General features: G+C 44.8%; 1 protein-coding gene and 1 long non-coding RNA gene across 2 annotated transcripts in view; one reads left to right on the top strand and one right to left on the bottom strand.

Moving 5' to 3' along the window:
- Window positions 1–23,692, bottom strand: part of LOC145537759 (uncharacterized) — a 46,524-nt gene extending 22,832 nt beyond the window's left edge. The window contains exons 1-3 of the long non-coding RNA XR_014076414.1: window positions 23,607–23,692; window positions 21,465–21,568; window positions 16,732–16,824 (exon numbers count right to left, since the gene is read on the bottom strand). This is a non-coding gene — a long non-coding RNA (uncharacterized LOC145537759). The remainder of the gene's footprint in view (window positions 1–16,731; window positions 16,825–21,464; window positions 21,569–23,606) is intronic.
- On the top strand, window positions 3,370–6,914 carry LOC145537758 (testis-specific Y-encoded protein 3-like). Its single transcript, XM_081568571.1, has 6 exons — window positions 3,370–4,064; window positions 4,647–4,724; window positions 4,878–4,989; window positions 5,087–5,232; window positions 5,352–5,438; window positions 6,761–6,914. The coding sequence occupies exons 1-6, from the start codon at window positions 3,549–3,551 to the stop codon at window positions 6,899–6,901; spliced, it is 1,080 nt and encodes a 359-aa protein (XP_081424697.1). The 5' UTR covers window positions 3,370–3,548; the 3' UTR covers window positions 6,902–6,914.
- Window positions 23,693–25,098: the final 1,406 nt, after the last annotated feature.

The following is a 25,098-nucleotide window of genomic DNA, read 5'->3' as shown; positions in this document are numbered from 1 at the left end:
GATGGGGAGGGACGCGGGAGGGTCAGGATGTGAAACGCATGTACACCCAGGGCTCTTTCATGTGAATATATGGCAAAAGCCACCACAATACTGTCAAGTAATTAGCCTCCAATTGACATCCATTTTTAAAAAGAGGTAAAAAATAAAAAGAAAGCTTCGAAAATATTTTAAGAGAGTGATAATAAAAACACAGCATATCAGAATTCATGAGATGCATGTCTAGAAGTGCTCATAAATTTAAATGCTTGCATGAAAAAAGAATAAAAGCCTAAGCCAATGGAAAAAAGAAAAAAAAAAAAACACTCCCTCAAAGTGTTCAGCAAAGGCTACGTATAAGCAAGGTGAGGGAGGGGTGTGATTAGCTGTTGCAAACTTCTTGCTGTCAGATCGTGTGCTCTTGAAGCGAGGTGGTGGTCAGCTAACTGTGTTCCTGTAATCCTCGAGGGAAGCAAATATTATTCCCTATTCCCTGTTTCCCGAAAGGAAAGGTCCCAAGCTTGACTTTCACCCTCCACGGTCCTGGTTGGGAGGGGGAGGGGTCCCTGTGCAGGCCGGTTATCCTAGTTGTGGAGCATTCGTCTAGCACCCACTCTTGTTACTTCCAGCAGTGCTCAGTCCCAGCCGGAAGAGGCATTTCTCAGTTCTCTGTGCCTTCCTCTTACCAAGGCCCCCATACACTGCCCAGCCACCTTCAATGAGCGAGCCAGGTACCCAGCATGTAGCTGGCCCTCAGCCTCCTCAGTCTACCCAGATGGAAAGCTGGGTCCTGTAGACTGTGACCCATGGAGATTGCCACAACCATTCGGTCATGGAGGTGGGGATGGAACACGTTGGCCATTGCTTTGAAACCTGGGCCAGGCCAGTCAGTGGCTCCAGCAAGGGCTCTGGGACTCTACAAGACACAGCCTGTCCCCAAGCTCCACAGTTCATTCCCCAGCCCAAGGCCCGAGGGCCTAGAGGGCTCTGTGGGAAGGCTGTAATATATCTCTCACTACACTCTGCTGAGAGGCTTTTTGTTGGTGGTGTTGGGGTTTCTAACTGCACTAAAGGTCTTGGGCTGAGGCCTGCAGCTCAGTTTTCCATCCTGCCTCTATTACAGTATCTTCCTTGATGAGCTTATTCAACCTGTGACTAAAAGTTGATAACCTGGACCATCACGGGCCATTTCCAGTAGCCCGAGGACCACAGTCTACTCTGTTTCTATAATGCAGGGATTTCAACTTCACAATGTCATGTGATGAAAAAGGTTTCGTCTTCCTCTAACTGAAATATTTAACTTAGAATAATGTCCCCTTGGACATACATTGCAAATGAGGCTACCATTTATTTATTCACTGCTAGAATTATACTTGACATGAATATGATTGAAACAATTATTATTGGGCTATAGTCGCATTACAATGTTGCTTTAGTTTCTGCTGTACGTATGTCCAAGTGAATCCATTTTAGCTGTACATATATCCCGTCATTTTTGGATTTCCTTCACAGTTAGGTCACTACAGAGCCGAGTCGAGTCCCCTTGTACTTTCACTTTTCTCAAACTGTAACTTTTTCTTAAATTTTAACTGGGGGTTAATTACCATACAATATCGTGATGGCTTCTTCCATGGGTCAACATTAATAAGCCATAAGTATATAGACGTCCCGCCCATCCTGGAGCCTCTCCCATCCCTTCCTACGCTATTTTTCTGGGTTCTTCCAGAGCACTTGCTTTGCATGCCCTGCTTCGTGAAGATGAAAACCTGAAAGATGATTTTTCTGTATAAAATATGTAATTTTCTCTATCTCACACGTGAGAACATGGGGGCACATTTTTCTATGTGAAATAGGAGATATGTACTTCATGTTTGAAAATCTATTTGTATAAGTTTCTTCATCATATTTAGAATCTTGTCTGTTTTACCTATGGATATCTGTGCATTTTTCCTACATGAATGGGGAATTCTACATATTTCAGATATGAAAAGTTGAGCACATCCTTTCTTGCATCAGAACTCTGAAATTGTACACATTTCCTATGTGAAAATCTCAATGAAATTTTACTGACATGAAGTATGTAATTAAGATATGGGGAACCAACATGGAATTGGAATTCTCTCTATTTCATAAATGAAATTCTGGGCACCACTGTTTCTTCGTGAAATACTTCATTCCTTGTATTTCTCATATATAAAACAATGACTGTCCACCATGGAATATGGAGTTCTCTATATTACCTGCACCAAAATCTAGGCATTAATTCTCCTTCATGAAAGTTGGGCTTCTCTATATTTCACATCTGATGATCAGAACGAACATTTTCCTATGAGAAATAAGGAAATCTCTGCATTTCATGTGAACCACTGGTTCTTCAGTCTCTGAAACACCTGTTCACATTTGTGTCCCTGTGCATCAAACGTGTGTGTGTACACGTGTGTGCTTGTGGCACCTGTTTGTGTGTGTGTGTGTGTGTGTGTGTGTGTGTGTGGCCTAAGACAGGTGCTCAGTGTGAAACACCAGACATCCTAGGAGGCAGAGTGTGAGTGTTGCATCTATCCAGGCACTTAACGTGAGTGTGCCCATGTTAGCTATGCAGCCGAGAGGAAGGGAGTAAGCAATGGTCAGGAGGAGCACTTTGGTCCCCTTGAAACACTTCCAGGAGGAGCTCTGCTGCTCTGGGAAGTGCATCCGCAGGAGCACATCCTTAGCCACCGGGGTGCCTGCTCTAAGCCGTGGGCCGGGGGAAAGGCCAAGAGCTGACAGACCGCAAGCCAGGGGCTCCAGGGTGGTTTGGCTTGGGGCTGCGTTGTGGGGCCCGAACAGCGAGCTGAGGAAAGTGCGCTGCTTCATCCTCTGAGGAGAGGATGACTGCATTCCTGACACTGCTCAAGCCTAAGGCACAAGTTTAGGGATGGACTCTGCAGGCGGTGAACTTCGGTGAGGTCAGCGGTAAGCCCGCCTCCCACACCCTGCCCGTGGCTTGCAGTTCAGATCTAAGGTGAGCACCTGTGTCCCTGAGGTACCCAGGAACCCCGTCTCACCTGTGTGGATCCCTGAGCACACGGAGTCGCCCGCTGCCCCAGAGGCAATTTCAAGCTTGAGGACGGTTGCAGCGTCAGGTTCAAGTTCCTTGCCTTCGCCTCCAGCTGGCCTGGCTCGCCCAGTCGCTGGGCTGGCACATGTGCACTGTTGGTCAGGCAAACCGCTTGCCTGGACCGGCGCACTGTGCGCTGAGCCAAGTTGGGCCCCTGGGTCACGTGCTGAGAGAGTGCCCAGAATTCCAAGGGGCGTGTCCCGTGAGCCAAGCCCTTTCGACTCCATTTGATTGGTTCTGTGATGAGGTCTAGAGGTCAGGGGGTAGAGTTCAGCCCCTTCCCGCCGCCATATTGTGCGTGCGTGGTGGCACACGGCTCTGCGCATGACTGTCTCCCTTTCCCTGCTCATTGGCTGTGGGCAAGTAGCCAGTTGGTTGTGCCACGTAGACTGCGGCCGGTGGGCGGGCTGTGCCGGCCGCCCGCTGTGCCCTCACGTGCAGCTTCTTCGCGGCTCTGGGCTACGGCCAGAACACCATGGAGAGTGAGACGGGGCCAGAGGAAGGCGGCAGCACCCCGGGATCCGGGGTCTTAGTTGTGAGTCCGGGTCTTCAGGAGGGAGGGACCCTGGGGCCTACCAGCCCGGTGGGGGCGGCAGAGGCGATGCAGGCCGCAGGCGAGGAGGCCGCACTCTTCTGGGTGGAGGCGGCGGAGGAAGGTGCGGCCCTGGAGGAGGGCGAGGTGGCGGGAATCGGGCAGGAGTTCCAGCTGCTGGCGTTAGACGTCATGGAGGAGGTGGAGCTGGTGGCCTACGAGGAGCAAGAGCAGGTGTCCTCGGAGAAGCAGGGCCAGGAATATATAAGCCCCGGAGCCCCGAGTGACCGGCCCGCACTGGAGGCGCTCAAGGCCCTGCAAGCCGAGCTGGAACCCGTGAATAAGCAAGCCCAAAGGGCCCACGCTCGCCTGAAACACAAGAACTGCCAGAGGCGGAAGCTGCATCTAGAGCACAGAAGTGCCATCATCCAGGGAATTTGTGGCTTCTGGGTCAAAGTTGTATCCTTGGTGTGGTGCTTGTGGATTTTTTTTTTTTTAAACCTGGGCTATTGCAGAAGCGGTTTACAGATTGTGGATATTGGTTACCGTTCTATGTATCTGTTCCTGATATTAGGTGGGCTGTCCTTGCTGTTCTGGTTAGCACAAATTGCTACTTGGGCTTTACTTGCAGAGGTCCCAGTCAGAATTGTCATTAGCACCAGGGACTCCTCAGAGAAAAGGCTTGTCTGGGATCCAGGTCTTCTCTGAAAAGCTGAGTGAATTTGGGGGTGAGGTTGGGATGTGTAAATGCTCATGCTGCTTGTACCTCGGAGTGCTTGTTTTCCAGAAGTAAGCTAACTTTTAGGAGGCTGAGATGGAGCTTAGGGCCTTTCCTGTTAGGAACAGACCCTCTTATGGTAGTGCGTTCATAGGCACAGCCTTGGGGCTTGTCATGCCTTCATACAGTCTGCGTCAACAGAAATGTGACGAGTTAACTCGTAGCAAGTTGAAGTCAGGCAGTGCCATTCTACTCTTTAGGCTAGATTTGTCCTTCCAGCACTTTTTTCCTCTAGCATCTGGAGGCTCCTTGACCTACAGCAGTTTATGAACCATCCCCAGATGTCAGCTATGATGGCTGACCAAGATGAAGACATGCTTCACTTCATGACCAACTTGAAGGTCAGGCAGGGGACACTGATAATTGTGGAGGAATGGTGACTGGGGAGGGGAGAGGACATGATTTACCCCTGAAAACAGGAAAGGACAGCTCTTCTGTAAAGAGGTTTCACACCCACCCACCCCTACCCCACTCCCCACACTTTGTCCTGGCAGGTGGAGGAACTCAGGCATCCCACTCATCACTGCAAGATCACATTGTTCTTCCGGAAGAATAGGTATTTCCAGAATGAAGTAATTGTTAAGGAATATCTCATTAATGTCACCGGTAAGAGGCAGCTCCTTGGATGGGGTGGGGGGCAGAAAAGTGTAGGTTGAATTGGAAAATGACTTAGGTCTTTCTCCCATACTCCCTTTTCCTGCAGGATACCGCGCACCTCATTCCACCCCAATTCACTGGAACCAGGGATTTGAACGTAAGGCATACAGCCGCAGGCACCACAACAGCAGCGTTAACTTCTTCAACTGGTTCTTTGACCACAATTTCACAGGATCTGACCGGATTGCTGAGGTAGGGTCCCACGTGGCCACTGGGCCAGAATTGGTGATGTATGTTGGAGTTCTTGGTGGTGCACGGGAGGGCTCAGGGTCTGGCCAGCCCTGTGCTGACCTTGCTCATTGCCCTGGCAGATCATCATAAAGGATCTGTGGCCCAATCCCGTGTGGTACTATATGAGGAGGAAGGCTCCCCCACGAGAGGTACTGGGAGGACGAGAGGTGAGGAGCCCAGGGGCTGGGCACTGGCATTAAATGTTTTCCAGAAACGTGGGTCATTTATTTCACTTGTGGAGAAAGTGAGACTCCGTGGAATGCAGAGTACCACCAGGGAATGAGGGAATCAGCAAGAGACAGCAGGAGTAGAGAACTGTAGTGAAAAATGGGTTCTAAGTAGAGAAGCTTGAGGTAGATGAAGTGGCCTGGTCAGGGCAAACTCACTCCAATTTATATCTGACTCAGCTGCACATCTCTGAACTGCCATTCCATGGCCAACAAGTGTACCCTCAGGCTTCTCTTAAGTTGGGGCCCACCTACTATTGAAGTCCCCTTTCCACAAAGGTCTGTGAGTCTCCTTTCTGCTAGGCTGTTCCCCACTGACCATCATTTGATTCCATTTTGATCATCGCACTTGTTTTTATTTTCTTTTGCATCTTTTTCACCTGCCACCCTCATTCTGAGAATACTGACCACTGTGCAGGATTCTGGAGAAGAGTGTTTTAACTTACTTCTTTCTACTGGAGGATGATTACTTTACAAAACCACGGCGGTTTTCGCCATACATTGGCCAACACGAATCACCCGTATACACGTGTATACACATGTCCCCCCCAAATGCTGAACCCACCACCTACCGCCCTCCCCTACCCATCTTTCTGGGTTGTCCCACAACATGACTTTGTTTGCCTTGCTTCATGCATCAAATTTGTGCTGGTCATCTATTTTGCCTAAGGTAATGTAAAGGTTTCAGGGCTATTTTCTCAAATTAACCCAGCCTCACGTTCTACTACTGAGCCCAAAGTCTGTTCTTTATATGTCTGTGTCTTATTTGCTGTCCTGCATGTTGGATGTTCAGTACCACCTACATGGTCCTAAACTCCGTATATTTGTGTTAACATGCAGTATTTGTTTTTTCTCTTTCTGACTTAACTTCACTCTGTATAATAGGCTCCATGTTCATTCCAACTCATAAGAATTGAGTTCGATGTATTCCTTTTTAGGGCTGAGTAACATCCCATTGTGTATATGTACCCCAACTTCCTTATCCCTTCATCTGCCGATGGACATACAGGTTGCTTCCATGTCCTAGCTCTTGTAAATAGTTCTACGGTGAAGACTGGGGTACGTGGTTTTTAGTATGTGCTTAGAGAGGAAATGTAAAAGTTCACAGACTCTCCCTCCTGGGAACTGACTTGAAAGATTAAAGCTGTCTTTAGTGTAGTTCAGAGAGGATAGGTTTACATATCTGTGTCTGTGTCTGTTTTGAAAGGACCCCCCCGATCTTGAGAAACTTATGAAGGAGTGCCCCCCTTTACCTAAAATAGGAAACCTATGAAGGTGCTTCACATGAAGATCAATGGCCAGCTAGTTCTCTCGGACAGGAAAGTAATGCAGAGCGGTCTGGTGGTGAAACGGATCGAGAGGGAGACACAAGTAAACCTGAAATAATTCCGAAGGATAAATAAAAAGCATCAACTGTATGTGTCTGTGCATTGTTTGGACAGGTCCTCAGGATAAATACTTCAGCTCCGTGTAGGATTCTCAGTTTACCGCATGGGAATTACCAGACCATGGAGAGTTGTAGAGGGGGTTAAGTCATATGTTGGGGTTGTGTCAGGGGACACAGTTCTTCCTGTGGGGTGGGGGTTGGGGAGGAAGAGGAGGGGCCATTAACTGTGGGTCTGTCAATTTTTCAAGGGAAATGTGGATGTTCATGGAAAGGGTCTGGTGAACAAGGGCCAGAGATCAAAATAGTGGGACGCAATTTTGTTGGAAGGTGGTGCCCCAGGTATCGTCCCTGTTGGATATCATCAGATACTTGAAGAGTACAGGACAAGGAAAAAGCCTTAACATTCAGCTCACTATGAACCACATAGCCTCCTTGTGTGTATGACTGCACAGTTCAGCTTTGCTCAAAGTCAGCTTCCCAGAGCTAGGGTTCCAGGTAACATCTTAGGGGATGGGGGCGTAAGGTATATGGAGGGGCTGTGGCCTAGGGAGAAAGTGAGGGGGTGGGAAGGCAGTAAGGATATTAGTTTCTGGCAAAAGTGACCAGGGGAAAAGATCAATTGCCAGGAAACAGAGAGACAAACAAAAACAGATCCCATCGTATCTGTTTGAGCTCATGTGAACTCTGTTCTTTTTTTCCAGGAACTCAGTTTAGGTACAAAGTCTGCAGGGGCAGAAGTCAGGGGAGTGGGGATGGTAAACAGGCAAGGTCCAGCCTACCCAGCCATGCGCTCTGTGTCCCATGATGGCTCGGTGGTTAATATCCCTTTTCCCAGGAAGGCTTAAGCTCTGTGCCCAAGGCTCTCTGTCAGGCCTAGGTGTACAAATAACCGTTTTCTCATGAACCCTCTGGTAATAGTGTCCCTTCCTTGCTGAATGTCTCAGCACAGACTGTTTTCAACCACAAGGGACCTTCTTCTGGGGCTTTGTCACTACTCTGTGGGCCAAGGGCCAATAGGAACACCTGGGGCATACGGAGCTCACCGAGGGACTGGTCAGCACTTAGGGTGGCCCTTTCCAAGTAGATGGCTGCTTTCCGGAATCACGTCCACCTCTGGATCGGGCAAAGGACAGACTGGCACAGAGGGAGTAGGGAGAGTTCAGCGTTTGTCCTCCCTTGTTGTCCTCTTGCCCCAGATACAATGGCTCCAACGTGGGCATGCCTGAGGGTGATGGATCTGTCCCACATGGAGTTCTCACTCCACAGCTTGTCTCCCTACAGCAGCATCTCTTTTGAGGGCAAAGGGTAAAGGATGAACATCAACGTTCATGGGTTTATGGATGTCCCCTTCAAGGTGCACTGAACGAGATCTCCTGCTCAGGGCCAACTTTTGCATTTGAATATCTGCACCCTCGCTTTGCCCCTTCTGCAGAGGAGCATCTACAGTTCCAGAAGGCAAGGCTTGGCCTTCTCTGGGTGCTTTCTGTACAAGCAGCCCAGCAAACACTGGAAACATGTCTTCTTACTTTCTTATTCTGTAAACTTCAAAGAACCCTTGGGGCTCTGGCAGGCTGGTACCTGTCTTTTTCAGCGCCAGTTCAAAACAAAGCAAAGGAGAAATTATGCTGTAGTAACTCTGCAGTGGGTGTGGGATGGCATATTGGTGCATGGTTTGGGGGACCTTAGACTGGCCTCATTCTAGGGGCTGCATGGTATTTATCCACATTCAGAAGTTTTAGTTAGGCATTGCAAAGAACTTAAAGACAAGACAAGTTAAGGACAGGGTTCCCCAATGCCTAATACTTCCTGCCTTCAGTACCAGTGCTTCAGTACCAGGGATGGCTTTAGCTCTAACCTGTCCTGGAGTGAAGACTGCAGAGATAGTCATGGATCGGTTAGTGAAACTGAACTGTGTGTGGTTGACTTGATGGTCATTCTCTGGAAACTTGCCATGACTTGTGTCCCAGTGTCTTTCGGGCTTTCACTTGGGCCCTAAGGTCTAGGTGCTGTTAGATTTGACTGCGCACTTGGACGTGTTGTGTAAGGTTTTCTTCCACTGAATATCAATGTGTGGGAGACTTAGCGGATTACTGATGATTTCAAGAGCATTCTGGCTCAATCACCCTGAGCTGCATTTGTTTCCTGTTCCCTGGATGTGTTCATGTTTTCCTCTGTTTAGAATGAAGATTGGGTGTCTCCGTTGTGTTTGCCCATGAAGGTAAGCTGATGTTTCTTCCTGTGGGTCTGCCTATGCCTCCTGTCTTCTTTGATGTGGCACCCATGCCTGTGCCATTATGCACAGCTCTGCTGCCGTAGCTGTGTCAGTTCTTGCATGGCCCTATTCAACATACATGAATTGTGTTGCTTGTATTCCCTTTTTTGTTTTAAATTTGTGTGTCTTTGTTAGACTGTGTGTGAATTCGACCCTTTCTTTCATTCCTGGATCAAATGCTTCCAACACCTTGAATAGTGACTTTTTAAAAGACTTACGCGATATTTGTGAACAGCAAGAAATGCTTTATCGCAGGAATAGTTAACAGTGACCCACGTTTGGAAACAACAATACCCACACACTTACAGAAATGCCCGTGGGGCAAGATTATCACTCGTTGAAGTGAGAATATTAATTAGGATCACAAAGGGCAAAGATGTTGCAGGAATGCATCTGTCAGAAAATTTTTCATCTGTCAGAAAAGATTTGGGGTTGACTTGTTAAGTGTTCTATAAACGCTGCTGCAGAAATGAAGGACATTGACTTTTACCACTTCTTGCTTTGATCGTTAAACTGACATTACCCATGCAGTATTTCTTCATGATTTTAAGTGAAGCATCACCCAGGTAGTAGGAGTTGGGGCTTGCCTTTCTGCGAATAGGAAGTTGTTAAAGAATTCTTGTCCTCAGTGACCTTCTATAGCCCGGGGAAAGGGGGTGCATGATCAATTTCAAGTTCAAAGCCCCTTGCTATTTCTTTGTTGTTTCTGGAAGGAAAGCCCAGGGAATATTATCTTGCCAACGTGATTGGTGCTGTGAACTAGTCCGATGCGATGGGAGTAGAGAACACAGGCACACGTCACTCAACCGTCCACAGTGAGGACTTCCAACCCTGCCAACCTCTTTGCATGTCAGTTCCCCTCATGAGCAAATCCCATTCACCTTCTAGGATGTATCATAGAAGTAGAAGAGGACGCTGAGTTGATCAACTAGTGAGTGGAAATAAAAAACAACCAGGCCAAAAAAAGAGGGGTGCTTACCAAAGTCCATTATACTGGACAAGTAAACAAATAGTTGTGCATGTGTGAAGTTTCTTTTCAGGACTGTTTGTGTGTGTGTGGGGGTGTGCATGCACACACATATGCGCTGACACAAATGTGTGTGTGAGCTGTCTGAACTGGTCTGGCTGGGGGATGGAAGAATGGACACTGAAAACGTGAAAGAGCTTGTGTAAGGTATAAAGATCACAGGGCAGCAGAAGCACTGACGCCATGGAAAAAAGCCCAGGGATCTCAGCGACAGAGCAAGCTGGAAGTGTAAACAGGCTTGTAAGTGTAAACATGGATCCCTGAGCAGAAAGGAGAGGCAGGAAAAAAGCACCTGGGGGCAGTCAGGGAGGATGCAAAGGAGCAGAGAAATAAGAGTGGGCCAGATCCCCAGGCACAGAAGAGGGGCTATGCACAGCCCCTAGGACACCCAGCCACAAAGGGTTTTCTGTCTCTCTCAAGTGCAGAACCATTCTATCCTCAACATGACCAGGCACATGAGCACAGCTTGCCCTTTTCTGTAAGGTTTGGGAGACTGATGGCACTGTAGCATAAGCACCTGCTACATCCAGTGTATGCCAGTTTGAAACATCACTCCTTAAAAGGGTGTCTTGGGTTGATCTCACCCTTCCCAGTCCCACAGGCCTGGGCTGATGGGGTAGGCTGGGGTGTGTTCTCACCTGGAGGCTGGATGAGAACAGAACCACTTTTACTTTTTTTTTTCCCCAGTGACTCGTAAGTTTTTAAACTTTATTTTAACGAAGTTGACCTTGCTAGGCTGCTGTTCTTAATAATAGATTATGATTATAGAGTATGATTCTGTGGAGAGATGTATAAGAAAACAAGAATGGGAGAGAGATTCTGTTTCTCTCTATAGAAAAGAGACGTCTTTGTTTTCTGTAGATCACTTTACCACAGATAGTGAATGAAGCTGAGTAATATTTGGACAGTATTCTGTGTATTCACTAGCTGAACTGTTAGCTGTAAATAAAACACAGGACACAGAAGAGTGTTGATGAAATGTGGCTCCTTCAGTCACCGTACATACAGTGTTTCACTGGGTCTCTTGGCTTTCCTGAGAAACAACTCATTCATGTTTTAAAGGATTGCCCTGGACGCTGAGGGTGTTTCTGTTCACTGGAACTAGGCAGTTCAGTATGGTTGAACACTTAGGGTCAATTATGTTGTTAAATGGACAATCTATGAAATAATCATCTTGGCTTTCAGTTTTACTCTAAAACACACTTACTAAATACACAATAATTTTGCAGAACCATCTGGCATTATCCAAGGTCATGTGGGTAACACTATGCATTTTCTACTCAGGATATAGTTGAATAGGAAAAAAAAAAAAGTAGTCAATGGCTATGCTGGATAATTTTAAATGTGATACAGTTTTTTGTTAATTTTTTGAGGTATAGCTTATGTATAGCTTATGTTCTTAATTCCTAACTGTATTCATTTTTATAAGGAGAGACATGATATACTGCAGACTACCTAGAAAGTAAATATTTAGAGATAAACTCCTGAGGTATTTTATTTCCCTTACAATTTATGTTCTGTGCTCATGGAAGAAGCTAGGGTGATGGAAGTAACAGGTAAAGGTATTAGTACCTAATGATTTGTCATCAGGTCAGATTTAAACATGTATAAAGCACATATTAGCTGGTGATTCTTACTTGTTTGCAAGAGAACGTTCACTCCGTGTAAGTTTTATTTCTAAGAACTAACCATTACAGTTCCCATGAAATGTATGTCATCATTACATGACAACCCAGATTTTTAAGTAAATGATTTTGTCTTTGAGATTCAAATTACTGTTAAATGAAATAGACTTTCATTCCATAACTTCTAAGAACTGGCCAATATATTTAAAATTTTATAAATGCCTTTGTTTTATACTTTAGATGGAAGAGTTTTGAAGTATTTGACATCATTTTTGAATTTTTAAACCTAAAAGCATACAAGAAGTAGTACTTTCTCCATATATTTTAAAATTCGGTATTTTTTAACTTTATTTTTAACAATTTTAGACTTACAAGAAAAAGCTATAAAAATAGTATTCATTTTTTAAAAACAAAGTCCTCAGACTAAACAATGCAGGACTCAGCCAACTGAAGATCTTAGTTAATCCCTGTCCAAAGAAGGGCAACACACAGAAGTTAACACCAGAGTGGCAGAGGTAATTTGAGTATGTGTTCCACCCAGATTCTCCATAGTTCAAATCAGTGTTTTGTGTTTATAAAAAATAAATTTTCTAAGTTATAAAAAGAGCTTCCCTTGTTGAATAATGCCAGATTTTTCTAAATTTCACTTTCTTGAGAAATCTACACTTTAAAGATGTATTTGTTTGATGCTTCTGCAGTAGAAAATGTAAGTTATTCACTGCTCCTGCTTTCTGATACATTCATAGATTTAATAGATAGATTTCCTTGCCTCCTTCATGGCTGTTCATGTTTCTGTGGAGGCCTGGTTAGGAAAATCTTTTTGTTTTTTTCATGGAAGTCTCAGATGGAGGGGACAAGCTGCACTTAGCACTTGAATTTTAACCATAGCTCTTCAGAAAGAGACTATATGTGGCAGAGGCAGCTGCACTTGCTTGAATAGACAGTGCACGATTTAATGTTTTAACCAGTTGGGTACATAATCTCAGTCTCGCTCACGATAAGAAATTATTTGTCTTCCATTTTCTAAGAGGAGATAAGGATATTAACAAAGAAATCCTTACACCAAGTTCTTCAACAATTGCCAGAGCAGACTAAATGCATAAAATGAGGTTAGGCCATGAAGCATTTTTACATCTAAAACTAAATTCTCATCTCTAAACATTCCTATTAACATAGCAGATTTGAGTTGCAACCATCCTCCTAATAAAATTATGAAATCTTTAAAACTGGGAAGCATTTGTAAATAATGGGTCCTTTAAATATCCCTGAACTTTATTCTAAAGCTTTTCTTTTTTTCTGGTTCTTTTTTTTTAATAAATTTATTTATTTTAGTTGGGGGCTAATTACTTTACAGTATTGTAGTAGTTTTTGCCATACATTGACATGAATCAGCCATGGGTTTCCATGTGTTCCCCATCCTGAACCCCCCTCCCACCTCCCTCCCCATCCCATCCCTCTGGGTCATCCCATTGCCCCAGCCCTGAGCATTTGTCTCATGCATCGAACATGGAATGGTGTTCTGTTTCACATATGATAATATACATGTTTCAATGCTATTGTCCCAGAACGTCCCACCCTCACCTTCTCCCTCAGAGTCCATAGGACTGTTCTATGCATCTGTGTCTCTTATTCTGTCTCACATATAGGGTTATCATTACCATCTTTCAAATTCCATATATATGCATTAGTATACTGTATTGGTGTTTTTCTTTCTGGCTTACTTCACTCTGTATAATGGGCTCCAGAAACTGGAGAACAGAATCACTTTGAAAGGGCCTCTGTACAATAAATGGGCAGACTTCAATTCCTCTGGCAATGGAGAGCCGTGGCCCTTGGCGGGATGCTGGCCTTAGCATCTCTGTATAAATCTCTCTCTACAGAGAGAATTCCATGTCTGTATCACATTTTGACATGAGGGCAAAAGTGTTCTACGTGAAGCATGGAACTCGGTATTTCACATCTGAATACACGCATGTAGATTTCCTGAATGAAATACGGAATTTTCTGCATTTCACTTGTGAATATCTCACCACAAACTTTCCAAATCAAGAATGGCATTCCCTATATTTTATAATATGAAAATGTATGCACATATTAAACCATAATGTGACGCGCATGAGAAGCAAACTACTAAACAATGGAAAAGATAAAAGATATACTCTGTCTATATATCCTAGCAAATCAGTTCATGACAAAGTTTCCAAAATAATAAGTAGCCCTCAAGTAAGACCTGATGACAGCCTTTGTCACACTTTGTCCTAAATTCACCTGGTAACTGGGAGAGCTCTCAGTGTCTGTTAACTTGCTTTACACAGAAGAAAAAACTGCTCATACTTTTATGAGTGTATGTGGTTTTGAAATCATTCTCTGAAGAGAGTCTGTTAACCTCCATAGACTTGAGAGATAAGGTGTTACTGTAACCTAATACCCCTGTACCCAACAACCTTGGGCCAAGCAATATCGAAACACTAGAGTTTAAAGCAGAGTATGTTTTATTGCAGAGCCATGCAAGAAGTGTGGCTTACGCCTTTAAAAACCTCAATCTACCTGTTTAGTATTAACAGTAATAAAAACTACTATTAATCAAGTATTTATTATGTATTACTCACTTCTGTGTTTTAATGGATTGTTTGAAAAATGTTCACAATAGTCTAATGAGATAGGAATCATTATTATCCTTATTTTACAGATGAGGGCTATAAAGCACAGAGGTGAGGTTGTGCACTTATGTCACACAGCTAGGTGGAGCTCAGATAGACCCATATGAAACATGATTCCCAGGTGCCTGCGCTTTTCCACTATTTTTTGCAATACTCTCAAATCATCATCAATGGGTGATATTTCAAAATCTTGAAAGATATTGAATTTATGAAAGTAGTCCATTTATGATGTCTAAGGACTCCCTGTTAAACCAGGGAGAAGGTGAGGGTGGGACGTTCTGAGAGAATAGCATTGAAACATGTATATTATCATATGTGAAACAGAACACCATTCCATGTTCGATGCATGAGACAAATGCTCAGGGCTGGGGCAACGGGATGACCCAGAGGGATGGGATGGGGAGGGAGGTGGGAGGGGGTTCAGGATGGGGAACACATGGCAACCCATGGCTGATTCATGTCAATGTATGGCAAAAACTACTACAATACTGTAAAGTAATTAGCCCCCAACGAAAATAGATAAATTTAAAAAATAAATAAACTAAAATAAAAAACAAAAACAAAAAACAAAACTCAATCTACCTAAAGAGACAAAAGGCCTACATATAGAAAACTATAAAACACTGATGAAAGAAATCAAACACACAAATAGATGGACAAATATACCGTGATCATGGATCAGAACAATCAATATAGTGAAAACGAGCACATTACCCTAAGGATGCTATAGATTCAATGCAATTCCTATCAAGTTACCAGCGGTATTTTTCAGACAACTAGAACAAATAATTTCACAATTTGTATGGAAATACAAAAATCCTCGAAGAGCCAATCTTGAGAAAGAAGAATGGAATAGGAGGAATCAACCTGCCTGACTTCAGGCTATACTACAAAGCAACAGTCATCAAGACAGTATGGGACTGGCACAGAGAGAGACACATAGATCCATGGAACGGAATAGCAATCCCAGGGATAAATCCATGCACTTATGCACAGAGAAAGAGGGGGGACTGGGTTTTGGCTGCAAGTTCCAGACCATGCTTGATAGAAAAGACCATCTAGGAGGACTGAACATTGACAAAGATGCCAGAGGCACCGACAAGAGAATGAGAAGGAAACCAGAGAAAGAGGGGGGACTGGGGTTTGGCTGCAACTTCCAGACCATGCTTGGTACATCACTGCGGTGTGGAGGAACTAATATAACTGTGGCCATAAAGGGATTCTATTGTCAGGTCAATCCGGGACATACCGTACGATGCAAGTCAGCTTTCACTCTTGTAGGCCTCTTCAGATCCCTTAACCAGCATCTCAGATCTCAAAGAGGGGAGATGTAAGACGTAGCATTTCTTGAACTGATCTTGTTTGGCAACACTTTTTTTTTTTTTCCTGGTAAAGAACCCCTATTATAATTCTGTAGGAGTATTGGGGAAACACTGGAGTACCCTGGTCAACACCTTCTCACTCAGAACAAAGCAAGAGAATTTCAACTCTTTTCTTGGCTCCCAATCTCTCGTTTTACCCATTCAATTCAACATTTACTAAATGCTGATTCTGAGCAAAGCGTTATCCACCTGGATGTTCATAAGTCTGTATAGAGACTCTAATCAGGCTATAAATGTACAAAAGGAGAGTTTGGGGAATTTCATTTGGGAACAGAAAAAGATCAGGCAGGGGAAGGCATTAGGGCTCAGCAAGCAGTGAAATGGGTGGCAAGCTTATTCTGAGCAGACACTGACTATGAAACTACACAGTCCTGGGGAGCAGCAATATAGGGTTCTACTAGGAATATCTGTGAGAGATGAAGCTGGATGTGACTTTTGGGCCAGACTGGGACAGATTTAAATGTTTTGCTAGAAGTCTGGATTTTCTTTTCGGAGTGGTAAGAACCTGATGTGTGCTTTATAAAGTCAACTCCCTGAGGGCTGGAAAGAGCAGTGGTATCACACCAAGGTTTTCGCTTTTCTCAGTGACAGAGGAAAGACCTCTGATTTCTAGCTGTCAGGGGAAAGGCACAAATGAATGCAGGGGCTTGAACATTAGAAGATAGGAAAACTGGCCTCCCTGGAGCTGAGCAGGAGAGGAAGAGATAAGCTTCAGAGAGGAGACAAAAGAAGTACTGAGTGAGCATGATGTGGCGTGGCCACACGAGCCCCTAAGGTGAAAGCACCTACCGGCCCTCTGCCTAAGCTGAGTGGGCTCTGAGGACCAGCTCCCAGCCCCAGCTCACTGAGCAGGGTTTTCTCCCCAAGATCCCGTTCTCACCTTGACATGTCACTGCGCTCCCGTCTTCCTCCCTAGCATGTGACTCCTCCTCTTCCAGCTGTGAGATAATGTCAGGTTTAGGGAACTGGTACCCTGTTGAAGAAGGAGACTTATAACTTGGGGATTCTGTCCTGTACCCTCAGGAACTCCCAGCCTGGTTTCTAAAGGCTCTGAGATAACAGGCAAGTGCAAATTTACACACAAGAAAAATAAAGCCTGTTTCCAAAGATTCTGCCACTAGGGACATATGCCAGTGTCTGGAAACAATTTTGGTCATCACGGCTTACCAAGGGAGACCAGGTTCCTGTAATTTTCCAGCATCACCTCCCGGTAGAGCTTCCTCTGAGAAGCACTGAGGTTAGGGTAATTCCTCTGGACTGAAGTCCAGAGTCACATCCTCAAAAGTCACCAATTCCTGAAATACCAGATATACTCCTAAATGATTGAAATCCGGAATTATCCCAAAGAGGGGGAAAGGTGCCTGATAAGAGGGGACTGACCATGAAGCACACATTCAGACAAGCAGAAAGACTCTAATCCAAAGGTTTCAGGGACCTACAAGGGTTTCTTTCCTTTAAGTCTTTCTCATTAAAATGTTTTCTTCTCTGCAATCACCCTCTTGTTTCTTTCAGTCTTCTAACTTTATAGAGGCTTTCGATGGCTAAGTCAAAGATCTCTCTTGGGAAACGTCACACTGCACTTGAAAATATGTGGGCTATTTTCTAACATCTTTTGGTATTAACTTCTAACATAATTCCACAGTGATATGAGAACAGTTTGTATATGATTTCAATACCTTCAGGCCATGACATTTTTGCACTTTATGTTCCTGGATATGTTCCAGGGTCTCCTAGTTTATAGTCTATGGGAACTTGAACAGAATTTGGATTCTCTTGTTGTGTCAAAACTATATAAATCTGAAGTTATGTTCAATTGGTTCATACTGCCTTTCAGATCTACTATAGACTTCTACCTTTATTCATTCCATTAATTTTTTGAGTTTGATATTGAAAGTCCACCTAAAAATTGTAATTTATCTACTAAAAAATAATTGTAATTTATAGTAGAACTTCCCCCATAGCTCCCTCATAGCTCAGCTGGTAAAGAATCTCGCTACAATGCAGGGGACTTGGGTTTGATTCCTGGGTCGGGAAGACCCCTGGAGAAGGAAATGGCAACCCACTCCAGTATACTTGCCTGGAGAATCCCATGGACAGAGGAACCTTGCAGGCTACAGTCCATGCAGTCACAAGAACTGGACATGACTTAGCGACTAAACCACCAACCACCACATAGTGGAACTATATGTAACTTTGTTCTGAACTCTCCAAGCCTCCTGTAAATGTGTTATCATAGTTTCATAATTTAAAACATAGCAAAGAAAGAGAAAAAATAAGCATATCTTTCTTTTGTCTTGAAGTCTGAGAGAAGTGGGAGTATTTCTAAGACAGCTCCTGCTGCGAATTTCTAGAGATCTGTGTGGGAGGAGAAAGATCCTTTTAAGTTCCTTAATAAAGAGAGAAAAATGCAAATAAAAGCTGAGCAGTATACCCCAATCCCAGGAAAAAGAGACAGTTGGGTTTACATTCTGGTTCTCTCTTACAAGCTCTGTGAGTGTGGATAGGTTAAGCCTCAGTGACTCATCCACAAAACACAAACAGCTCATAAATATGCAGAGATGGGCGATCTTATTATAATAAGAAAATGCATTTCAAAATGACAAAGTATGACTTTATACCCATTCAACTGACAAAAATTAAGACGTTGGACAATACCAAATACTGTCGAGAAGGGGGACTCCTGGTGGTGGTGGTGGTGTAGTTGCTCCGTCGTGCCTGACTCAAAATTTTGAGACCCATCCACTGTAGCCAAGCTCTTTTGTCCATGGGATTTCCAAGGCAAGAATACTACACAGCGGATTCCCATTTCTTTTCCAGGGGATCTTTCTGACCCAGGATTGAACCTCCATCTCCTGCACTGCAGGCAGATTCTTTACTGACTGAGCCACCAAGGAAAATCTTAGAATGTGGACTTTTGCTGCTGCTGCTGCTAAGTCGCTTCAGTCGTGTCCGGCTCTGTGCGACCCCATAGACGGCAGCCCACCTGGCTCCGCCGTCCCTGGGATTCTCCAGGCAAGAATACTGGAGTGGGTTGCCATTTCCTTCTCCAGTGCATGAAAGGGAAAAGTGAAAGGGAAGTCGCTCAGTCGTGTCCGACTCCTAGCGACCCCATGGACTGTAGCCTATCAGGCTCCTCCATCCATGGGATGTTCCAGGCAAGAGTACTGGAGTGGGGTTCCATTGCCTTCTCCGGTGGACTTTTGAGACCTCTTAAAAGATGCTAAAAGTGAAATTGCTCAGTTGTGTGTGAGCTCAGTTGTGTGTGACTCTTTGTGATCCCGTGGACTGCAGCCTACCAAGCTCCCCTGTCCATGGAATTTGCCAGACAAAGAGTACTGGAGTGGGTCACCATTTCCTTCTCCAGGGGATCTTCTCGATCCAAGGATTGAACCCAGGTCTCCCGCGTTGCAGGCAGATGCTTCATCGTCTGAGCCACCAGGGAAATGTAAATTGGTAAACCACTTTTGGGTCCAGAAATATACCTATTCCTAGGTGTATCTGCTCATGTGTACTGTCTTCTAACCTCCAAAATCTAGGCAAGACCCAAACACTCATTTATGGTAGAAGAGATAAATGTATGATGATATTGGGGCTCCCCTGGTGGCTCAGATGGTAAAGAATCTGCCTGCAATGCAGGAGACCCAGGTTCAATCCCTCAGTCAAGAAGATCCCATGGTATAATGAATGGCAACCCACTCTAGTATTCTCGCCTAGAGAATTCCATGGACATAGGAGACTGTCAGGCTACAGTCCCTGCGGTTGCAAAGAATCAGACACAACTGAGTCACTCAGTTCAGTTCACTTCAGATCAGTCACTCAGTCGTGTCCGACTCTGTCCGACCCCATGAACTGCAGCACACCAGGCCTCCCTGTCCATCACCAGCTCCCGGAGTTTACCCAAACTCATGTCCATGGAGTTGGTGGTGCCACCCAAACATCTCATCCTCTGTCGTCCCCTTCTCCTCCTGCCCTCAATCTTCCCCAGAAACAGGGTCTTTTCCAGTGTGTCAGCTCTTTGCATCAGGTGGCCAAAGGACTGGGGTTTCAGCCTCAACACCAGTCCTCCCAGTGAACACCCAGGACTGATCTCCTTTAGGATGGACTGGATGGATCTCCCTGCAGTCCAAAGGACTCTCACGAGTCTTCTCCAACACCACAGTTCAAAAACATCCATTCTTCGGCACTTGGCTTTCTTTACAGTCAACTCTCACATCCATACATGACTACTGGAGAAACTATAGCCTTGACTAGATGGACCTTTGTTGACAAAGGAACATCTCTGCTTTTCAATACGCTGTCTAGGTTGGTCATAACCTTCCTTCCAAAGACTAAATGTATTTTAATTTCATGGCTGCAATCACCATCTGTCGTGAATTGGGAGCCCCAAAGAATAAAGTCAGCCACTGTTTCCACTCTTTCCCCATCTATTTGCCATGACGTGATGGCACCAGATGCCATGATCACTGGGCGACTAACACACACATAATCACACCTCAGAAAAATCCAGTAATACAAACTAATTAATTACAATTACATGCAACATTCTTGGTAACAGAAAGCTGGATGTAAAAAGCAGGTATTGGAAGACTACCGAAGACCATGATACCCATTTTACTAATATACATCTTTTGTGTTTTCACGGAAACATTATGCAGATCAATGAACTAGAGAGCATGTACTGACTGCCCAGCTTTTATAGAGGGGTTTATTTGGCCCACATGTGTTCTTTATTCTTTCTTCAAAATTTGTTAGTTGCCAACACCAAAATATTAGTATAATTCATATTATTAGTTGGATTTTTTGACTTCTCTTTTAAAAATCCGAAGATCTAGAGATCTGGGTCCACATTCTCACATGGCGCCATCAGCTGAAGCTGAGTCATAGCTGCCCCTTAGATGGGGCAGATGCCCCCCAGTTTGCAACAATATACCCACTTACAAATTCTCTTTTATTACCTCAGTCGTCTCTGTGGGCAGCTTCACTTGGGATCGTAGACACGGACACTGTAGGGACAGAGGGCTATTCTCAGGAACAGATCATCTAGAACAACGTTTCTCAACCCTTTTCCCCTTAGCTCTTCCTCAAGGAGCATTTTTAAACACTTTCTTTTCCTAATTGTCAAACAGCTTCACCCCACCCGTGAATTTTTTTCTAAAGGAAGTGCAGCACGTTAGCTTCTTCTAGGTTTCAAAACATGATTTAACAAGAACATGAAGGAGCAAATTTTTAAAAATTCACAACAGTTATTTCGTATATGAAAAGGAGCATAATAGTAGTACAAATCACATGAGGGTTGCTTTGACTAAGTCAAAAGTGGAGAGATAATGGAACAATAAGCAATGAAAAGTTAATTCAAGAGATAGGAAAAGAGAGAAAATGTTAAAGATGTCATATGTGGTGCTGGCAGTAAGTGTGAGAAAAAGCAGGAAAGCAAAAACAAAGAGTCAGAAGAAAACTCTGATACAGCAGCCAGGGTAAAAAAGGCTCAGTTAGGTAAAGTTTATATAAAGACTTTAAGGAAATGAGGAGGTTTAATTAGATAGAGGAGGTCTAGAAATCAGAAAGGGGAGCTCCTCACACTGCAGAACTAAGTCAGAAGAAAACGTGACTCACCTGAGATCTAACAAATGGCTTCCTGTCAGACATCTTTGTGTCCTTCTTTTGGTAGTGTTTTGTGTTTCTCTCTTCTGCAAGGACAGAGTTCTAAGCAGAGAAATCTAGAAGGGAGAAGGAATGACCACAGAGTTGAGTCCAGTCTGGCAGCACCCACAGACACAGAGAGTAGCCTGCCAACCCCTCACCTGCCATGGGCAGAAGCAGCACTTCCTATGACAAGAGAAAGACCAAAAAAATCATTTCTCAGCTCAGTGTGGCAATTCCAGAAAAGAGGTTTGGTTATCTCCCACCTCTAAATGCTTCCATGGATTTTCAGTGCCTTCCAAATAAAGCAAAAGTTCCCTCTTTATTTCTATCAATGGTCCTAGCTTCACCATCCATTTAGTCACCAGAGAACTTCAGTTTCTCAACTGTAACATGAAAATTACAATGATCTCTCTAATTCTATGGGCGCCTGTAAGGGTTAACCATTACATATGTGGAGCACAAAGCAGGTATTAAAAAAAAAAAAAAAGACCACAACTCTTATTACTACATCTTTTTCACTCAGGGATCTAGAAGAGAACCACCACCTTCCCTTAGGAAACCTGAAGTCCTTCCTCGTTTGTGGTCTCTTCCCAAGAGTACCTTTCACTATTCTATAGATTCTTTCTCATACCCTAGCAAGCTCTTTCCCTTCTCTTGAATTTCAGCTCCATCAAAGGCTGTGTCTTTGACCAAGTTTAAAAATTCTGTGGGACCATATGCCCTATATCCACTGGAGGTGCTATTAACGGCCACAATTACTAAGATGACAGACTCTGGAGCCAGCCACGGAAGTCTAAATCCTGACTGCCAATTACTATTAATAACTGTGGACCACAGGCAAGTTGGGCTTCCCTGGTGGCTCAGACGTAATCCCTCGGGGAAAGAAATGACAACCCACTCCGGTCTTTTTTGCATGGAGAATTCGACTGGCAAGGAGCCTGGCAGGCTACAGTCCATGGGGTCAAAAAGTCAGACACGACTGAACGACTAACACGTTCACAGGTTAAGCTATTCAACCTCCCTGTGCCTCTGTCTTCTCATCTGTGGAAGGAGAGTAATACCTATCTGAAGAACTACTAAGAGAGGTAAAGCACTATTATAAAATATGTACAATGTAGTACATTTTAAGTGTCCAACATGTTTACTATTAGCATCTTCAAAATCCTTTTAATGAATGCAGGTGCACAAAACTGGACTGATCATAATCCTTGCTATATCATCATTCAGCCATACATGACACTCATGTTTATTTCAAATTTACTTCTTTATATTTTTCAATGTAATCAACCCATCCCACTGGTCCACATCCACGTCTTGTACCCTTGCCTTTCTCTCCTTGTCTATATATATATATATACACACACATACACACACACACACACAAACAAAGCTTTGATTTAGTATCAGTTTCATTCAAAGGGCTATCAGGAGAGAATGGCTTTCTTCTATCACCAGTGAGATGCCCTTAGTTCCAATCAAGTAACTTTGAGTTTCTAAGAGACCAGTAAAATTTTGACAGAATTTAAATTTCAGTCTGTATAGAGACTTATCCTCCAAACGGGGCGGGAGGGGGACGGGAAGGGAAGGGAGGTCCTCAGAGGGGGAAGGAGGGTTTTCTAGGGCCGGAGTCCTTGAGGAGGCCAACAGGTGTGTCTGAAGAAGGCCCGTGGGGTCCTCGACGGAGAGGGCAGGGATCCGAGAGGAGGACGGGGAGGGTCCTCAGGGAACAAGGAACGCGTTCTTGGGGGTGAGAGCGGAGAGGCCCTAAAAAGGGAGGGTCTGTGGGGTCCTGGGACGGGGAGGAAGGTGCGACTCCTCGGGAGGAGGAGGGCGGGTGGAAGGCCTTCCGGGGGAAGCATTGGCAGGAAGCCAGGGCATGAGCAACAGGGAGGCCGCCGCGTCCTCCTCAGAGCTGACCTGGCCCACGCGGCCTCCCGCACCCCTTCCTCTCAGGGCCGCTACTTCGCGCCTCCCTTTCCGTCGAGTTCCCCGCGAAGAGGAGCGTCTGCTCCGGCGTCCCTGAGAGGACGCCCGCGCCTCCTTGCCCGCGAGCCGGGCCCTCACCCCCAGGGCCCCTCCCTCGCGTCCGGGCCCTGGCCGCCGCGCGCTCACCTCGCAGACGGACACCCTCGCCTGACCAAACCTCTGCACCTCGGTCTTGCAGCGCAAACCCGCCAGGCAGGCGCTACCAGCGGTCTGCGCATGCGCCCTGTGGGACGGCCGGTGCAGAAAGCGCCGCGCAGAAAACGCAGGCCGCTTCTGGCCGGCTCCGCTGGGCGGGCCCGCGAGGACCACGCGGCCTAGAGAGGGCTGGGAGGGGCCGGAGGACTACTTCCTTTAGATGCTTTACGAGTTTTGGCAGTAGTTAGCACGTGGTTTAAAACGGTTTCAAAATAAACAGTATGCAGTGAAAAGCCTTCTCACTTTGTGTGTGCCACCGACCAAATTCTCATGCTATAAAACCACGGAACACTCAGGTGACCGGTGCAATTACTTGAATATGTATGAATAATTATGAAAGCGTGAACATGATTTCAGTGTCCTTCCACAGTGTCTTTATGTATATGTAAATAGAGATATGTGCGTATATACATGTGTGCATTATACACACATACATGTCGTTATCATTGATAAGTATTATAAATATCTATAGTATAAATTCGGTAGATATTTATCTGTAATAGATATAAATATTTTAAAATAAAAAATATATTTTCTAAATAAGTGTGACGATGTAAGACAACCTATAATGTGACGCAATGTGGTATATACTGTAGCTTAAAATGTGTAGCTAAGTAATATATATACTTCCTTGATAGTGATGTAAGGCTTCCCTGGAAGCTCAGTTGGTAAAGAATCCGCCTGCAGTGCCAGAGGCGCGGGTTCGATTCCTGGGTCAGGAAGATCCGCTGCAGGAGGGATAGGCTACCCACTGCAATGTTCTTGGGATTCCCTTGTGGCTCAGCTGGTAAAAAACCCACCTGCAATGCAGGCAGACCTGGGTTCGATCCCTGGGTAGGCAAGCTCCCCTGGAGACAGGAACGGCTATCCACTCCAGTATTTGTACCTGGAGAATTTCATGGACTGTCGAGTCCATGGGGTCTCAAAGAGTCAGACACGACTGATCAACTATAACACGTATATCATGATGACACACCGATTCATATTATGTGTAACTGTAACTTTGTACAAATAGAGTAGAAATATTTTTAGTTTGCAAAAATACTCATGGTCTCATTGCCTACCTTTTTTATACAAAAGGTGGCAGACTGTACCCACTGTTCTATGCCTTCATTTTTTCCCATCTCAGAGACCTTTTCATATCAGTACAAAGAGAATTTGTCTACTTTTTCTGAACAGCTATTTGAATTCTGTTGTACTGTTGTTGTGACTTGATTTATTTAACCCATTCCTGACTACTGGGTGGTTGAGTTGTTTTCAGCCCTTTGCTACCAGTATTCTGTGCAAAACTATGAACTTCAGCAGTCCTGCTGCTGTGTAAAACCTTCTGGGAAGAAAAACCCCTGCAGTGGAATTGTTGAGCCACAGTGCACATGTGTGTGTCATTTTGACAGAGATTTCTAAGCTGCCTTCCATAGACGCT

The sequence above is a fragment of the Giraffa tippelskirchi genome, chromosome Y (assembly GCF_054371585.1).
Source record: "Giraffa tippelskirchi isolate mGirTip1 chromosome Y, T2T-mGirTip1v1.2.pri, whole genome shotgun sequence".
Lineage (NCBI taxonomy): Eukaryota > Metazoa > Chordata > Mammalia > Artiodactyla > Giraffidae > Giraffa > Giraffa tippelskirchi.
This window is presented reverse-complemented; position numbering and strand designations above follow the sequence as displayed.